Raw genomic sequence first — 16,574 nt, forward strand, 5'->3', positions numbered from 1 at the left:
GTCGTTCAAACGCCAACCCAGACATATATCGTACAGAACATCCAACCGCTTCGCTTATTAAAAAAAAATGCTTGCGTGCTAACCCGAACCTCAAAAAGCATAGAAACGAACCACCTCTACCTCACTGAGGCACCTACGACATTTTGGCGCCCATCTCTTCCATGCCGTACTCATCCCACTCGTCATCACCTCCGAGTTTTCTGCCTATCCAGATACCAATGGCTGTTATGAGACTGCCTACTAGGAACCAGCCCTCGAACCAACCATCCACAAATGCGGGACTCAAGGCACCTCGCAACACACTACCAACTGCCGAGCCCAAGGCAGACGGCAATTGACTGCGGAGGAGAAGTGAAGCTGAGATGACATAGGTCGCAGCAATCTGTCCGACGACCAGCGCCAGATTCGCTTGTGCTTGACGGAGCAGCCCTGGGGTCCATTTAGCAAACAGGTGGAACGTCTGGACCACACTGTTGGCACTGGCGAGGAGAATGACACCGCTGAGGGCAAAGCTGATAAGGCGTGCCCATGCTAATTGATCCAACTTGGGATCCCAATGGCGCGCAAGGATACTAAGAAAGCGGTTGATGGGATCCGTGTTGGCGAAACTTGATGTGGGTGAATATGCTCGGCGAATAGTTGTGATTGTAGTTGCGCCAATGCGATACACACAGTACAGGCTGAAGAGTTGCGAGGGAATGAGAAGAATACGTCCAATGGATGTTGAAGCGCGAACTGTGGCAGCCCGGTGGCTCTTGAGGAGAGAAACTCCTGAAGCCAGGTTGGCTTCCATCGTCTCGAGACCAGCAATTTCCAGGCGCAGCGATCGCATCTCTGCCTCATCGCCAGTTGGACCACGTAGAGAACCCATGACTTTGCCAACAAGGCCACTACCCTTTGCAGAGGCTCCAATATGAGGACCAGATGTCTTGCGTTCGAGATATTGCAAGCGATGGCGCTTGGTGAGAAGCATTTCGTTGGCAGTATCCAGCCCAGCTTGCTTCCTCGCTACGTCAGCATCTGAAACAGGTCGTTTGCGGCGGGTTGTAAGATCCATGAATGCCTGCCACGGTGAGGAAACAGCAGCGAAGCCAGACAGTAGAGCCATAAGTGAAATACCAACAACACCAATGCGTTCCAGGCATCCGCGCGTCAGCATCTCGGACAGGCTTCCACTCGCAATGCTCGTCCTGCGCATCGCGCCCTCGGGAACAGCCTGGCCAACGGACCAGAAGGCGAACAACCATCCCATAAATAGAGAAATTTGTAATCCCCAAGCAAATCGAGGAAGTTTTCCCTTGGCAGTCCTCTGAAAACTCCATCCAGCACTCGAAACAACCGATCGACACTCCAGCCAAGGTACCAACACGACCAGCAAGAACAGCAAGCTTGGCACCGTTATTCTCAAAGCCAAATTTCTCGAGTCGGCGTTAACAACCTCGATGATTTCGTCCATGATCAGCGCGCCCAACGTAGCGGCCAATCCCACAGTAAGACCAAACGTCCAGGCTGCGCCGCGCCGTCTCCAGCTCTTGGCACCATGTTCAGCGTGCACTTGTCGCAGACACGCTGGTGCATGTGTAGGTAGAACGTGATCTTCGCCGTCGCGAGACTCGGCATCGCTGCTCAGGCGGGGAAAGACATGTCGAACGACGAGGATTGATGTCGAGATGCAGATGAGGAGGAACGGGAGGGCGGCGATGCACGAGGTGAGCGTGACAGGGCGGGGTTGGATTTCGCAGGCGTCTTCGCCGCAGCGAGTAAAGGGCCACATTCTTTGAATTCTAAATTCAGATTCAAATTTAAGTCTATATCGTTATCGAAGCAGTATGAGTCGTGGTGATGATCATCGATGTTTGGCACGGGGCCAGGGGAGTAATATCGTTCGTTCTTTGTCTAACTCGTATGTATGCTCGCAGTTCTTAGGAATGTCAGAGTCCCCTAGCCTTGGGTAGTTATTTCAGTCGGGGTTTGGCGGCGGCGCAGTAAATCCTCCCTTGAGTTTGTATCATTAGAGGAGGGAGGGGAGACTCTGTATCAAACTGAAATAGACTGAAACGTTGCCAGTAACTCAAGTTTATCCCTTGAGCCCCTCGTAGTATAGTGCAGTGCCGTTGCGACAACTCGTATCAAATAGTTAAGAGATGCCGCGCAACGTCACTTCTAGGGTCCTTTCGCTTTTCCCTTGACAACTTAGGTAATCAATCAATAAGAAAAGTACAGTTGCTTTCAGCCGTTGTAAGTTGAGAATTGTTTGCTAGACTCGACATTTGGAATTAGCCCCTGGGTCTAGAACCTGAGAAATGGTGGCTTACGTCGTCGCACTCGTTTCCCTGCAACTTGGGTCGGTCGCACGTAGACTACAGTGACGTATTGGTGCCTCAGGTTACACATCCTTTTGCCTGATCAAGGGTCCTTGCATGATGATGACATTGGCATGGGACAGACCTGCATTATCTACCTTACATTAGAGGCACGCACGCACATGCATATCTAATAAATCTACTGCACATTTGAATCACCGACCTCGGCGCACGGCCATGATCCCAAAATTCATACGGATTTCAACCCTATTGTGTAGACTATCAGATAGCTAATAACAAGAACTGACCCCAGTCTGCCGCTGTGTAATATCATTTCGAGACGCTATTGAAATCTACAAGAACCACAGAATAATCATCAATGCCTCATCTTGTCAGACCGTGAGCCTAGCGTCGACACATGCATGCCCTGCAGCAACTTGTGAAGCAACCTTTGAAGCCACTGGCCCACAATGAATACCTGCTGGGACGAGGCCTCTCGTCTGCCTCATTAGGTGGTTCATTACCATTCTCTTCGCTGTCGTTATTGTTGCTACTAGCACCGTCACCACTACCATCGCCCTCACCATCGCCATTACCAACGCCATTACTATCGCCATCACCATCGTTGCCATTATCTTGGACCTCTTCTCGAGGTCGCGAGACATTCGACAATGTAGACATCTCGATAGATGGGGTTCCGACAAGGGTACCTGATCCTTGGTCTCCCGCGGACGACGTACGAATCTGGCGACCTGAAGGTACCTGCAGAGTCTTCGAAACAGCATCCGGCCTTTCGGAGGTTGGACTAGAAGGTCCTCCTTTGTCCTCGACTTTTGAATTGCTGGGAACTTTGGGCTCCCTGTGTTCGATCCGAGAATCTATCGAAGCCCCGTGCTTTTGGGGCGCTGTTTCCTACCAAGCTCCACGCGATAAGTGAGCCCCTATATCGGAGCCGGCTATGCGCTTTTGTAAATCATCCTGATGTTGCAGTTCGGTCGTGTCGCCCTCTTCTTCCAGAGATGAGAGGCCTCCTTTTGCTTCTAAATCTGGCTGAGCAACTTGAGGAAGCTGGTTATTCTCCTGAAAGGATTTGTCGTGGCTTCCGGCAACTTCATCTCCCGTGCTATTCTTATCATTGATATCTTCTGTTCCTTGTTTCTGCTTGCCCTTGATCTTCTATGATGTGGCTTTCAAGGCTGAGGGGGTATCATCTTCTTCATCGAGTTCCTCGTCCACCTTCATCTTGAACGCTGCTGCTTCACCGACCTCCATCTTATGAAGTTGATCCATCTTCTGCCTGTCCAAGAGTTGTTGCCCGCTCGCAACTTCGAACTCTCCAGAGTCATCGTCGTCATCATCATCGTCATCGCTCTCAGCGGCGACACTGACATCGTCTTTGACAACTCTCTGGTTCTCCGACGACTCATTGACAGGGCCCGCAGTAGCAGTAGGGTCGGGGGATCTGCGACTCGATATCTGGCTATGGTTGAGGGGCTTAATCGTAGGATCGAAAGATGCAGGCAGTCCCAAAGCACGTGCGACTTGGTGCGCTTCTTCATCGGGCGAGTTGTGGACCTCAAGCTCATAAGTGCTACTTGCCTCACTATCGGCCTCATGTTTCCCGGCATTTGCGGCTAACATGCTCACGTAGGTCTGTCGGGCAGAGTCATTGGCACGTTTGGCCTTTTTCTTAATGCGTTTCTCGGTAGGTCGAACCACAACCACTGGGACAGGTGAATATTGGAGACAGTATTTGGAAAATGAGTTGCGGGTGTTGACCAGGCCTTGAAGACCACCAAGGGTGCGTCCTCTAGTTCCCACAATGAGCATTGCAGGCTGGTACATTTGGATCTGTCATTTTGTCAGCGCCGGAACTTGGCAAAGGAGGTGTTTTTTTCTGTTCACGTACTAGGTGTTGAAAAGTCGTGTGCAACTTGCCCACGGCATATTCAAGGACAATGTTGATGGCTCTGTTATTGCCATTCCTAGCAACGATTCCCTTCATAACCGAGTCTGCATCGTCCCTGTACTGCTTGTCCGTAAGGCGCAGTTCTTTTTCGACTACTCGCACGCAAACAACGTCGTCGCCATCATCAACCAGTTCGTCGAGCAGCCACTGCAACGCATAATCGGAGTAGGTATGCTCGTCAACCCCAACCATGAAACATCGCGACCTACGCCTAGCCTGGTAACCCTTATGTCGAACATTGAGAGTAAATGAGATAGCATTATTCTTGGTCGGTTCGCCGGCTGTAACATTGTCAAATGCGACATGCTTGTTGAATCTATCGGGCAGGGTCTCGGTTAGCGTCGCCATTGTCGTGAAAATACCAAAAAAATAGAGACGGAGAACAGTAACGATGATTTTGAGAGGTAATTGTAGGATGCGCGGGGAAGTGATAATGGGGAGAAATGTTAAGAAGTGTCAATGACGACTATGTCGACGGCAAGAGGAGAGTTCTGCGGGAATTTGGGGGCTGATGACTTGTCAGTGGCTGTGATGAAGGATGATGGATGGCCTGACGATCCAGACCAATCGAGCAGGTAACCATAGGCGAAGAGCATTTCCCCACGTCTAATGGAAGCTCTGTCGCAAACGGCGGGGTAACCATAATTGATAGTGGGAGGCCAGTGGTGGAGTCGAAAGGGTATTATGAGGAATAGTCCAGCCAAGCGACCCAGTTCCACCCAAAGCCCGGGCAGATTCCATCAATACGCCTCTGCATTGAGTTGTCTTCATGAATGGGTGTTTAAACAGGCGATGCCACTACCGCAAAGCTCGTATCCGACCTAGATGGAAATTGCGGACCCATGTGGACCGAATTAATGATTTTGATGGTGACACACAGTCCATGCGACATGTTGCTTGGCATGGCATCCAATTTGAACCCATTTTCGCTGATGTTGGTGTGCAGTACGCAGAATGAAATCCGTTGGTGAAATAAGGATTCTTCCAAAACAAAAACAAGAAATTCCAGTTTGTACCACGGCGATCCGCATGGATGTTTTTGGCAGTTTACATATTGCCGTACCGTGTGTCAGGTTTGGTCAGGCCGATATACGGTTGCAAGTGCGATCCAGTATTGGGTTGAGGATATTGGTATTTGATCACAACAAAAACTTGTGCAACGGGAAGGGGAAAGGATAAAGAGAGTTGCTAAATACCTTGAGTGGTTCGGCGAGCTCGCACGGATGCGACTGTTGCTCATCTGTTGAGGATTTCCTTGGGGAAGTTGAGGATTTGTCATTCTACGAAAAGAGACAGAGCCGGTGGAAGATTTCCTTTGGATCGACGAGTCCTGGCCTGGTGCTGGGTTTTGGTTGCTTTCACAGCTTGAGCTGCGTCGAGGATCTTGTGCGAAGGATATGCTTGACTTCCGAGCAGATGAATCGTCACCGTCGCTGGCCCGGACACTAGTATTGGACCCATCGACTGTGTTGGAATCTGGGAAGTAATCGGTCTTTGCGTCTTCTGATGCTGAGTTCTTGGGAGGGTTTACTGTTCTGGGAGAGACATCGGAGTCGGAACGCTGGGGCGGGTTTGGGTGAATCGTTGCGGTTGTGGCCATGTCGCCTGCGATACTGCGTCACAGAAGACGCGATCTGGTGGCAATTCGAGTTCAACTTGTCGTTCGCGCCGGGCCGATATGTTCAATAATGATTGTGTATGTCTGGGAACGAATGTGTGTAAGAGCTAACGATGATCAAGCGTATCGATCGATGGTGAAGCTCGATGGGATAAAATGGATGGATGATGATGAAAAGCCCAGGTCAAAAGAGCTTGTTTTGTAAGGGGTCTCTGGTTGATGAGAAAGGAAAGAAAGCTTGAACTTGCACGAGTTGAGCTTCAGTCAAGCAAGTGTCTTGGTAGTTCCTCCCCAAGGGTATGCGTATTGCCAAGATGCAACTGCCGCCAAGACGGAGAGGCTAACCAGTTAGTTGATAGGTAAGCTTGGCTTGGCTTTTGATTTAGGGAAACACCAAATCACAAGGAGGAGGGAGTGGCCGCGGCTGAAGGTAGCGTGGGGCTTAGGAGAGTCAAGTTTGTGACGTTGAATGACGCGGTTCCGAAGTCAAGAAAGGAAGATGGGAGCTCAAGTTGAGATACAGATGCGGGCGCAAGTTAAGACGCGGACCTTGAGCTAAGATGCAGCGCCGAGGTCGATCAGATCTGGCGGAGATGGTAGTAGGTAGAAAGCGTGGAGAAGGACCTCTACAATTAATTCATCAATAGGCCGAACCAGAGTGGCTGTGAATATAGAAGAAAGGTAAATCGTCGTAATAACAGAGATGAAAGTTGGTGGTGGCTGTGGTGTTGTAGCCCGGGCTTTCTGAGGAAGCGGAGCTGATAGTGGCCGCAGATTAGGAAAGGCAGTGGAGGCCAGCGAATAGTTAAATAAAAAGCACAGAGCAAAGACTCTTGATCTTTGTAAGAGGGTCGAGTGAGTAAAGTCAGAAGACGGTGTGGGCGTTTGCGTTTTGTTTGCAATCAGTTTTGTGGTGAAAGAGATGAAGCCACAATCAAGGCATAGGTCAGCCGAGATTCAGCCCAAAACAATAAGATTTTAAGGTTATTGCCAGGGAACGACGAGACCACGTTTTCAGATCTTGGGTTTTAGGTTTGGAAGAGACGAAGACCAAAGGCGGATGGGTGGAAGAATGGGAGGTCTAGGCATCCGTAGTCTCACTATTGTTTCCTTAGGCAGAGAGAGATGGATGTCATGATACAGTTAGCGAGGAGGTCGGTAGCTGGATAATATGGGCTTGGTCACATTAAACGAGGGAGACAACGTGAGGAGGAGGCCAAAGAGGATGGATGGGATGGATTGGGGGACGGTGCCGAACGGATCGGCCCTTGGACCACGTCAGGACTGACTGGGTGTAGGCCCGAAAAGGTCTGGGAGGTTTGAAATTAAACTGGGCATCAACGTCAACAGAAGTGATGTACGTATTATTATCCGCCGAGATTTGAATTTATGATATACTACAGAAGCTGTGTGAGAACGTGCGTTGCAAAACATGACCAAGGGTTAGAATGGCGTGAATCTGCAGAGATCGCCAACAGCTGATAAAAAGAGACTTGAGGTGAAAACAAGGTTGATGATAGTGAAAGTGCAAATCGTACAGCTGACGTAAATACGCCAAAGTACTGTAAGCCGTTGCAGTGCCGCTCTCCAGTGATTGGATGGATTATTGTGTGTCGGGTGTGACAACAACTGCAGGCCAAGACACAGCTCGATTTGCATGCGAGAAAGCATGTGTTGACTGGGCTGAACCATTGGCTGACCAGGATGAACCACGAGCAGGGTCTCTATCATTTCTGCAACACAGACACAGAGATAACAGAGAGAGACCAGAGGCCTCTTGAATTTATCCAGAGAAGAAGAGGAAATGAACGACACGCGAGCAGGGAGATTGGCCACAAGCCCACTCACACTGATGCTGGCCCCAGGCTGGCCAGGCCACCAGGCCAGGTAAGCAAAGCAGCACAACACAGCTCAACACAACGCTATTATGATCCCTGAGAGTTTTTGATCACATGGAAACTCTTTCAACACTCTTTTGATGCCACTCCAGCAAGTAGGACAGCTTACCGGCGAATAGATATCCACTTAATAAGGGGCGCTTAGTTCGGCCGCCTTCCCCTCACTAATGCCACCTTGTTTGCTTGGGCAGCCAAAAACACACAATGATCTTCTCGTTGTGAAGTGAAGCTCGAGATAGGTAGGTAACTAGACGACAATAGAAGGCAGCACAGATTTCAGGTAAAGTGTCAATGTCTTGGCCCCGGCAACAATGTCCCGAGTGTGACTCCCACAGGTGACCGCCAAGAGCACAGGCGTATCACGTAGGTAGGTAGCAAACTGTATTTGTGCTATGATATGTACCATGGCGGCGTCGGAACCGGTTCTTTGGGCACGATTCGGTACAAGAAGCCCTTCTCTGATCCCGCTCCCCCCCGGGCGGAGTCATCTCACGCTCAGGCTTCAGTGGAGAGAGGCACGCTAATGGTGGGGCCGAGCCGACTCAGGACAGAGCCTCTGCAGATGAATTTGCTAGATCCATCATACCTCCCATACGATGAGCCGAATCAGCTTTAACGGCACTAACCAAACGCTTTTTACTATGGATCAATACCAAGAATTCCTCACTAGGCGGACAACAGACAGTCAGACAGTTATGCAGGGAACCTCAAGCGAGGAGCAGTCAGCTCGTCACTCGTCTTGCCTTCGTGCAACTCTTCACCGCATCGTTTCGTTGCACCAGATTAATTATTGAGCCACTACCAAGCACAGCGTATCAGCCAGTGAATTTCCTTATCGAGACCACATGAGTATCCCCTGTTCTTTCAGCTGTCAAAGCCAAATAATTCATCAGCCCTGCCATTATCCGACAGAGCATGGCAATGGAAGTGCACCTTGCGGATACCGGCCAGTGCCTCTCCATACTAGGGCTACCAAAGAACCGGAATTTCGGAAGCTCTCCTGCGCACCATCATGGTGACATGGTCTGACTCGACCACGTATACATATGTCGTTAAAGACGGCGGTGAAGCTATCTTCATCAGCCACGAGAACACAATGTCTCATTGCTTTTGCCCGCTGAGCTAACCTAGGCTCTGGGAATCACGAGCCAACACACTGAGTGGCACAGACTCGGGAACACAAATGCCGGTATACATCTTGATTCCTGAACCTCTCCATGCTTCATCCAGCGAGCATACATGTACGCGCAAAAACATTGTAGGCTTCATCAGGCAGACTGGTGAGTGTTTTCATCAGTGCTAACAACATTTCATAGGACTTCCTGCAAGGTCTTTCACTATACGATGGAAAGCTTGGTTGGCATTTCTTGGTATCCCAAAGCAAAACAGAATCCCGACATGCGGCTAATAAGTATCCGCGAAAACTGAAAGTCGTATACTAGTTAGTTCGGCAAGCCTGCAATCGCCAACACACCAGACCTCAAAGAAAATACTTGAAGGACTGTCCTTGTCGCAGCAGAACCTTGGACATTTTCTCTGGTTCATGCCGCGCTTATCGATTATGCCGCTTGTTCAACAGTCCTCATCAATCAAAGTGAGCCTCCTTCTGTCCGATACTAACTAGCTGCCGACTGAACCCTACGCCGGGAGTCAAGTCTTTCGTATAGCTTTTACCTAGTTTCATGGCATGAGCTACACTTTATACAGTGAACCAGTTCAGCCAAGGATAACGAAAAATATGTTAGTTAAGGTATTCTTCGAACAGACTGGAAACAAAATGTTGATTGTTTTGACATATCATTCTAAGTGGCACGAGCTTGCTATGGAATTACATAGAAGCATTGGCTTTCCCAAAATATCCCAGTGTCGTATTGAATATAGAGACTTTTTGGTGATAAGGCATCATAGAGTGATCTAAGTGGCTAGAGCAAGGTACACAAAACCCAACATCAATGCTGTGTCTAACTTGAGAAGCTGTAACTCAAGCCCCAAGAAACAGAGGGTTTTCTGTGACTATTCGTCAAGGGTAGTGAGTAGCTTGATCAGATTTTCAGGCTTTGTAACCTGTTACTCAATTTCGTCTTGGACCATCATATGATCTTCGCACTATTAGGGTTCCTCAGCCCATTTCAAGACCAGATCCTAACAGATAAACCCTAAATATGATTTCCGTGTTATGGTTGGTACGCTTGTCAAAATTGTTCTCAGTTGTACGGGGAACTCAATGTAATTGTGACTGTGAAGCCTTCACAAGAACTGGTTTCTGACATAATTCATAATGCTAATATAGACTTTTAGGATCATGATATTTGATTAAACGACTTTTGATTCCTTTTATTCTTCATAGCCTTTTCACAGGCTCTCGTACCTCTAGGAGGAAGTGCCATATCTCTGCCGCACATACAGCTAAACTCGAGAAATTCTCAAGCTCTTGCACGAGCATCACCAACTCCGAGACGCCTTTGCCATGCCATGCATCCTATCAAGTCGGCCTGCATAACCCCAGGTATTCTCCTGACCCTGGGTCGTTTGGAGGATTCAGCCATAGCGCTCTATGCGCTTGTTTCTGGCTTGAATCTGAGACCCCGTAAAATGTGAGAAAAACGACCAGTCAGTTCTCTCTATAGCACCTCAGTTATAGGTACGGGACAGGTTTCGGAGATACCAGTCCACAAGCTTTCGTCCCACCTTAGCCTCGGAGATGTGGATAAGGTCCTGGAGGATTGTTAGTTTATGTTGAGATACTGGATTGGGTCATAAAACTTACGCCTTGGAGAGCATAGTCAAGGTCGCTAACGTTGACGAGCTCACCCTCAAGCAGACCCTGGTCCTGCCATCGCAGTTGCTTGGTTCGCTGCTTGGTAACCAGGAGCCATGATCGAAGCTCCTCGGGCTTCACCTCAAGGAAACCAGCGAGCTTGTTAAGATCCATGGTGGTGTAGAGGCGGAGGTAAGACTTAATGGTAGGGCTCCACATGTTGGTCTTGACCTCGTCCATGAAGACGGCGAGGTGGTGCTCAACAGGGTCGATGTTGGCCTCGGGGTTCTCAAAGTCCGGAGGAACGGGGGAGATGAACTTGGGGCACGCTGCGCGGAAGAGCTCCTCAAAGATGGGGAGGGACTCGGGGCCACCGCGCTGGAGCTTGAGGAGCTGGTCGCCATACTTCTCACGGAGGGCGCTGTGGATTGTGTCGTCCAGACGAGTGGGCTGGAAAGCGACGCAGATGGCAATAAGAGCGTACATCTGCTCGTTCTTCTTAGTGATAGAGTCGTACTGAGCGCTCTTCTGGAAGTTCTTGGTCCTCGAGACGTAGATGAGGATGTGGCTGAACATGCGGATGGCATCGGCGTAGCGGTGCTGCATCATGTAGGAGAAACCCACGTAGTAGTAGGTGGTGAAGTGAGCAGCCATGACGCGGGCGAACATGGCCTTCTTGTTAAGCTCGATATCATCAAGGGTCTTGAGAGCCAGGCTGAAATCTCCGAGGAGACAGTGGACTCGGAGAAGACCAATAATGGAGAAGTAACCCAACATCTTGTAGAGGTTCTTTGAGCCATATTCACCGGCAACGGCCAAGGGATCCTCGTTACGCTTCATGGCTGCGAGCTGCTCGGTGATCTGGGATCGCTGGATAAGGGAGTACAGGACGTTGAGAACACTGTAGCAGCCCCAGGTGTTGGGGTTCTCGCGGAGAGCCTGGCGCTCCTCCTCATTGGTTGTTTGCCGGGCAATTCGCATACGGTACGAGGAGAAAGAGTTGAACTGGTAAATGAACTCATCGATAACATCCCAAGCCCAGTAGTACTGTAGAAAACTTTATTAGCCCTGTCCAACTCAACATCTAACTTGGTGAGACCAACAGAAGGGGGCTCAAGATCGACGGGGCCCTCGGAGTTCAAGATAAAGTGAAACAAGCTGCAGTAAGCATCGTAGCTCTGGAACTTGGCCTCAAGAGGCGCCTGGAAATCGAGGGGCTGAGCGGCTTGGACAAGTCGGGCCTGGATATCGTCGGTCTGCGCGGTGAGGTTCAAAGAAGTGGTGCGGCTGAGATCATCACCATCCTCATACTGAACTTGCTCCTTGTACTCGGCCACCAGAGCCTCCTCCTCAACATCGCTGTCGTCATCGATGGCACGGGCCGGAGCCACGCCGTTTTGGTAAGTAGCCATCGTGTCTTGTAGAGTCGAGTCGCGCGTCGGTCTCGCTCGTCTCGTCTCGTCTCGTCGTCGCGGTGAGGGGGGAAATTTTAGGAGCGATGCGATTTTTTGTGTTAGGGCTTCAATGGATTTGCGCGGGGTCAATGCTTAGTCATTCAGATTTAGTGGGGTGCTTCAGCTTGTGAGCTTGAGAATTCAGCCTTTCAAGGTGTAGCAGCTTTTGCTGGACAAAAAGACTTGCCTTGGTTTTTTGGGTGTCTCAGGCTCTTTGCGTGTAGTATGTATGAGTCATTCTTAGTCGATTAGCAGATATACTGAGCCAAAAGTGCCTGATGAAGTCTAAAATTTGCTGACCATCGTTGCAGTTAAGGATTAGATTAGTCACACTGCCTATATGAGTAACGGCCAGGCAAAGTATCACTCAAACACCTACTGACAAAGATCGATATAAGTTTGGGTTTGGAAGATCGAAATTGGAGTCTCTAGAGCTAGGGTCTCGCTGGTCCAGCAGATTCCTTCTCCCCATATTTAGAAATTTTACTTGACATTCGAGACATCTTCTATCTTGAACCCCACTATCACGTCAACCTACCCTACTCAAATCACTGTCGTCATAATGCCTGTCGTCACTCCAGATAAGCTGGCAAGTCTGCAAAGACTGTCCAGTGATATTCGAAATGTCAGTACAATCTCATGGAATAGAGATCGCATAGTCTAACGTCTTACAGATTTGCATTTTGGCCCACGTTGACCATGGCAAAACTTCACTTACGGACGCTCTGCTTGCCACAAATGGCATCATCTCACCAAAGCTGGCGGGCAAGATCCGATATCTTGACTCTAGACCTGATGAACAGACCCGAGGAATCACAATGGAGTCTTCAGCTATCTCACTCTACTTCGCTATGCGTCGGAAAGCAGCCCCCGACGCTGAGCCCGAGGACAAGGAGTACCTTGTCAACTTGATCGATTCACCTGGTCATATCGATTTCAGCTCAGAAGTCTCAACAGCCTCAAGACTGTGTGATGGAGCTGTTGTTCTTGTTGATGCTGTTGAGGGAGTCTGCAGTCAAACGGTGACTGTTCTTCGCCAAACATGGACAGAGAAGCTAAAGCCCTTGCTCGTCATTAACAAGATCGATCGACTTGTGACAGAACTCAAAATGACCCCGGGAGAAGCATATATCCACTTGAATAAGCTCTTAGAGCAGGTGAACGCTGTGCTAGGAAGTTTCTTCCAGGGCGAGCGTATGGAAGAGGACCTCAACTGGAGAGAAAGAATGGAGGAGCGAGTCAATGCTGCCACAGCAGCCAAGGAATCAGCAATTGCCGATCAAGTCAGCGATACGGGCGAGGTACAATTCGAGGAGAGAGATGACGAAGATATTTACTTTGCTCCCGAGAAGAACAACGTTATTTTCAGCAGCGCTATTGATGGGTGGGCCTTCACTTGCCGACAATTCGCTGCCATGTACGAGAAGAAGCTGGGCATTAAGCGCGGAATCATGGAAAAGGTTCTTTGGGGCAACTTCTACCTGGATCCCAAGACGAAGAAGATCTTGGGCCCTAAGCATCTTAAGGGGAGGAATCTGAAGCCTTTATTTGTGCAATTGGTGCTGGAGCCAGTATGGACTGTCTACCAAGCTACAGTGGGAGGTGACAACGGGCAGGGTGATCGAGATCTACTGGAAAAGGTCACCAAGTCCCTTGGAATCAAGATCACCCCTCACATGCTCAAGTCGCGAGACCAGAAGCTTCTTATGACGACAATTTTCGCAAACTGGCTTCCCTTGTCAACAGCACTGCTGGTATCCGTCATTGAATCTCTGCCTTCGCCCCCGACCGCTCAGGCTGCACGACTACCCGAGCTGATCGAAGAATCTCCAGGATCCGAGCACATTGACCAGGCTATCAAGGACGCCATGGTTTCTTTCAAACATGAGAAGTCTGACCCCGTGGTTGCCTACGTCAGTAAAATGGTTTCTATTCCTGAGAGTGAACTTCCCGAGAACAAGAGACGTGCCGGAACCCAGATGAGTGGCGAAGAGGCTCGAGAGCTCGCACGCAAGAAGCGAGCTGAAGCCGCTCGAGCCCAGGCTGCGGCTGGCGAGAACGGTATTGACAGCATGGCGGACTCGATGGATGCCATCAACCTTGATGATTACGCCCCTGAGCTGGAAGAGAAGAAGGTTGATCCTGAGCACCTTATCGGCTTCGCTCGTATTTACTCGGGAACACTTTCAGTTGGTGACAAACTCTACGTTATTCCTCCAAAATGGTCACCGGCTGAGCCAAACGCCGATCCTGAGCCTCAAGAGGTCACTGTTACTGCGCTCTACATGCTCATGGGTCGAAACCTCGAGGCTCTCGATTCAGTCCCTGCTGGCTGTGTCTTTGGCATTGGTGGTCTGGAGGGCAAGATTCTCAAATCCGGTACCTTGTGCAGTCGTCGCGACGGAGCCGTCAACCTCGCGGGTGTCACCATGCTGGGCAAGCCTATCGTTCGTGTTGCACTGGAACCTGTGAACCCCGCCGATCTTGACAAGATGATTCATGGCCTCAAGCTTCTGGTTCAGAGCGATCCTTGTGCTGAGTATGAGCTTCTAGGCAGTGGTGAACATGTGTTGTTGACTGCAGGTGAGCTGCATCTTGAGCGATGCTTGACTGATCTCAAGGAGCGATTTGCTCTGTGCGATATTCAACCGGGTGCTCCTATTGTTCCATACCGCGAGACAATTGTCCGAGCCGAAGAGATGCGACCACCCGCGAACAAGGACCTTGGCCGTGGCGCGGTTGTAGCTACAACAAGCTCAAAGCAAGTAACTCTCTCGCTACGTGTGCAGCCAATCCCCGAAAATGTAACAGACTTTTTGGTTAAGAATGGCGATGCTGTCAAGCGAGTCTACGACCGTGGGGCTAAGAAAGATGATGAGGGCGAAGAAATCGTGGCTGAAGCTGATATTGCAGCTGGAAGCACCCTGTCCGTTGAAGACTTTAAGAAGCAACTTAAGGAGAAGCTTGAAAGTGGAAAGGGCAGAGATGTCTGGAAAGACTCTATTGATAAGATTGTGGCCTTCGGACCTCGACGTACTGGACCAAACCTACTTATTGATGCTACTGCAGATGGTATCTTCTCCAAGGCTTTTTCTGCTGAAAAGACTGTCGAGACTGCACCTCGTGCTGATGAGTCTCTTCACCCTAGCCATCTTACCGACAAGATCTCATACGCCTTCCAACTTGCTACGGCTCAGGGTCCTCTGTGCAGTGAGCCACTTCAGGGCGTTGCAGTCTTTATTGAGGATGTTACACTGAACCTTGCCGAAGACGACTCCTCTGCACGCGACAAACTTGGTCGTCTCACTGGTGAGATCATCAGAACCTTCCAATCATCTCTTCGCGCAGGTTTCATGGACTGGTCTCCCCGCCTCATGCTTGCCATGTACAGTGTCGAGATTCAAGCATCTACAGAAGTCCTCGGCCGTGTATACGATGTTCTTACCCGTCGCCGTGGTCGTGTCAACGCCGAACTCATGAAAGAAGGCACACCATTCTTCACAATTCAAGCACTGGTTCCTGTAGCTGAGAGTTTCGGATTTGCCGACGAGATGCGTAAGCGTACCAGTGGTGCGGCCCAGCCACAGCTGATCTTCGCTGGCTTCGAGATTCTGGATGAAGATCCTTTCTGGGTACCTTTCACAGAAGACGATCTAGAGGATCTTGGTGAGTTGGCTGACAAGGAGAACGTGGCGAAGCGATATATGGATGGAGTGAGGAGAAAGAAGGGATTGCTTGTTGAAGGAAGAAATGTTGCTACAGACGCAGAGAAGCAAAAGACACTGAAGAGGTAGATATGTTTGAGAAGCAATAAAATTATGCATGTTATGATATAGGCTGTCGTGACAGGGTGGTTGTAGTGTGCATGCGTTCATCGGCCGCAGTGTAATATGGATTCTCCCGCATTGCATAGAGATCAGATGAATCTGTTACAGGCACAACTTCATGGTTTTTCTTGACAGATATAAATTTCGAAATAGGTATCATGGGAGAGCTATGGATAGTACGCCTACAACGCATAAGCTATGGAGCTTCTTTTTCCCATAACGACTCGGGCGAGTAGACCGGAGAAACTCCTATTGGTAAAGCCCTGGAGCTTCAAAACTGTTTTAGCCAAGTACTGGCTTGGATAGTTCTTGTGGGCCAAGTTGTGATACTTCCATGGTATTCCGTGACATTCGCCTCATGGACACAACGCTGAAAATCGTTCTCTACTACTCCTCCCTCTCTACTTCTCTATTCCTTTCTTACACGTATAGAAGTAGTCGATCGAGATCTTCTATTCGACTTCTCCTCTATTCTCATCGAGAATCATGATGACTTGCATTTATATCGTCATCTACTTCGCCAGAATCGTCGAAAGTACATCAGGCAGTCGACAGTCTGCAAGTTCCAAGGTTTTCTCATGCAGGCCTCTGTAGGACTTCATCCACATAGTCATAGAACCCAACCTTCCTTTGGACTCCGTACCTTATTTAACCAACTATGATCTCCCTCCTGCTTTATGTTTAAGACAGACCAGCCCATTCCTGTGTTGTGCGTACACGTTGTACACGTTTTGTAAGTCTCACCAC

At 49.6% G+C, this 16,574-nt stretch overlaps 6 protein-coding genes across 9 annotated transcripts; 2 read left to right on the plus strand and 4 right to left on the minus strand.

Annotated features, from left to right (window-relative positions):
- Positions 1-133: 133 nt before the first annotated feature.
- FVEG_09127 (hypothetical protein) lies at positions 134-1,774 on the minus strand (the record flags this gene model as incomplete). The annotated part of the gene is made up of 1 exon (XM_018898054.1): positions 134-1,774. The coding sequence occupies one exon, from the start codon at positions 1,772-1,774 to the stop codon at positions 134-136; it is 1,641 nt and encodes a 546-aa protein (XP_018755847.1).
- Positions 1,775-2,708: 934 nt separating this feature from the next.
- Positions 2,709-2,984, minus strand: FVEG_16522 (hypothetical protein; the record flags this gene model as incomplete). Its single annotated transcript, XM_018905742.1, has 2 exons — positions 2,709-2,730; positions 2,782-2,984. 2 exons carry the CDS (start codon positions 2,982-2,984, stop codon positions 2,709-2,711), a joined length of 225 nt encoding a protein of 74 aa, XP_018755848.1.
- A 495-nt stretch (positions 2,985-3,479) lies between these two features.
- On the minus strand, positions 3,480-5,872 carry FVEG_09128 (hypothetical protein; the record flags this gene model as incomplete). The annotated part of the gene is made up of 3 exons (XM_018898055.1): positions 3,480-4,154; positions 4,213-4,588; positions 5,469-5,872. The coding sequence occupies 3 exons, from the start codon at positions 5,870-5,872 to the stop codon at positions 3,480-3,482; spliced, it is 1,455 nt and encodes a 484-aa protein (XP_018755849.1).
- Positions 5,873-8,971: 3,099 nt separating this feature from the next.
- On the plus strand, positions 8,972-9,230 carry FVEG_09129 (hypothetical protein; the record flags this gene model as incomplete). Its single annotated transcript, XM_018898056.1, has 2 exons — positions 8,972-9,046; positions 9,105-9,230. The coding sequence occupies 2 exons, from the start codon at positions 8,972-8,974 to the stop codon at positions 9,228-9,230; spliced, it is 201 nt and encodes a 66-aa protein (XP_018755850.1).
- Positions 9,231-10,000: 770 nt separating this feature from the next.
- On the minus strand, positions 10,001-12,371 carry FVEG_09130 (eukaryotic translation initiation factor 3 subunit L). Of its 2 annotated transcripts, XM_018898057.1 has the most exons (5): positions 12,301-12,371; positions 12,188-12,239; positions 11,650-12,118; positions 10,556-11,593; positions 10,001-10,503 (listed from the first exon to the last, which is right to left on the minus strand). In XM_018898057.1, exons 3-5 carry the CDS (start codon positions 11,956-11,958, stop codon positions 10,420-10,422), a joined length of 1,431 nt encoding a protein of 476 aa, XP_018755851.1. In that variant the 5' UTR covers positions 11,959-12,118; positions 12,188-12,239; positions 12,301-12,371; the 3' UTR covers positions 10,001-10,419. The 2 variants fall into 2 exon arrangements, with proteins under 2 accessions (XP_018755851.1, XP_018755852.1); XM_018898058.1 differs by having other exon boundaries at positions 10,556-12,124.
- On the plus strand, positions 12,171-15,880 carry FVEG_09131 (elongation factor 2). 3 transcript variants are annotated; one of them, XM_018898060.1, is made up of 3 exons: positions 12,171-12,223; positions 12,312-12,625; positions 12,675-15,880. In XM_018898060.1, the coding sequence occupies exons 2-3, from the start codon at positions 12,563-12,565 to the stop codon at positions 15,792-15,794; spliced, it is 3,183 nt and encodes a 1,060-aa protein (XP_018755854.1). In that variant the 5' UTR covers positions 12,171-12,223; positions 12,312-12,562; the 3' UTR covers positions 15,795-15,880. The 3 variants fall into 3 exon arrangements, with proteins under 3 accessions (XP_018755854.1, XP_018755853.1, XP_018755855.1); XM_018898061.1 differs by having other exon boundaries at positions 12,172-12,227; positions 12,675-15,848; XM_018898059.1 differs by having other exon boundaries at positions 12,171-12,625; positions 12,675-15,848.
- Positions 15,881-16,574: the final 694 nt, after the last annotated feature.

This window comes from Fusarium verticillioides, chromosome 5 (assembly GCF_000149555.1).
Source record: "Fusarium verticillioides 7600 chromosome 5, whole genome shotgun sequence".
NCBI classification, from domain to species: Eukaryota; Fungi; Ascomycota; class Sordariomycetes; order Hypocreales; family Nectriaceae; genus Fusarium; species Fusarium verticillioides.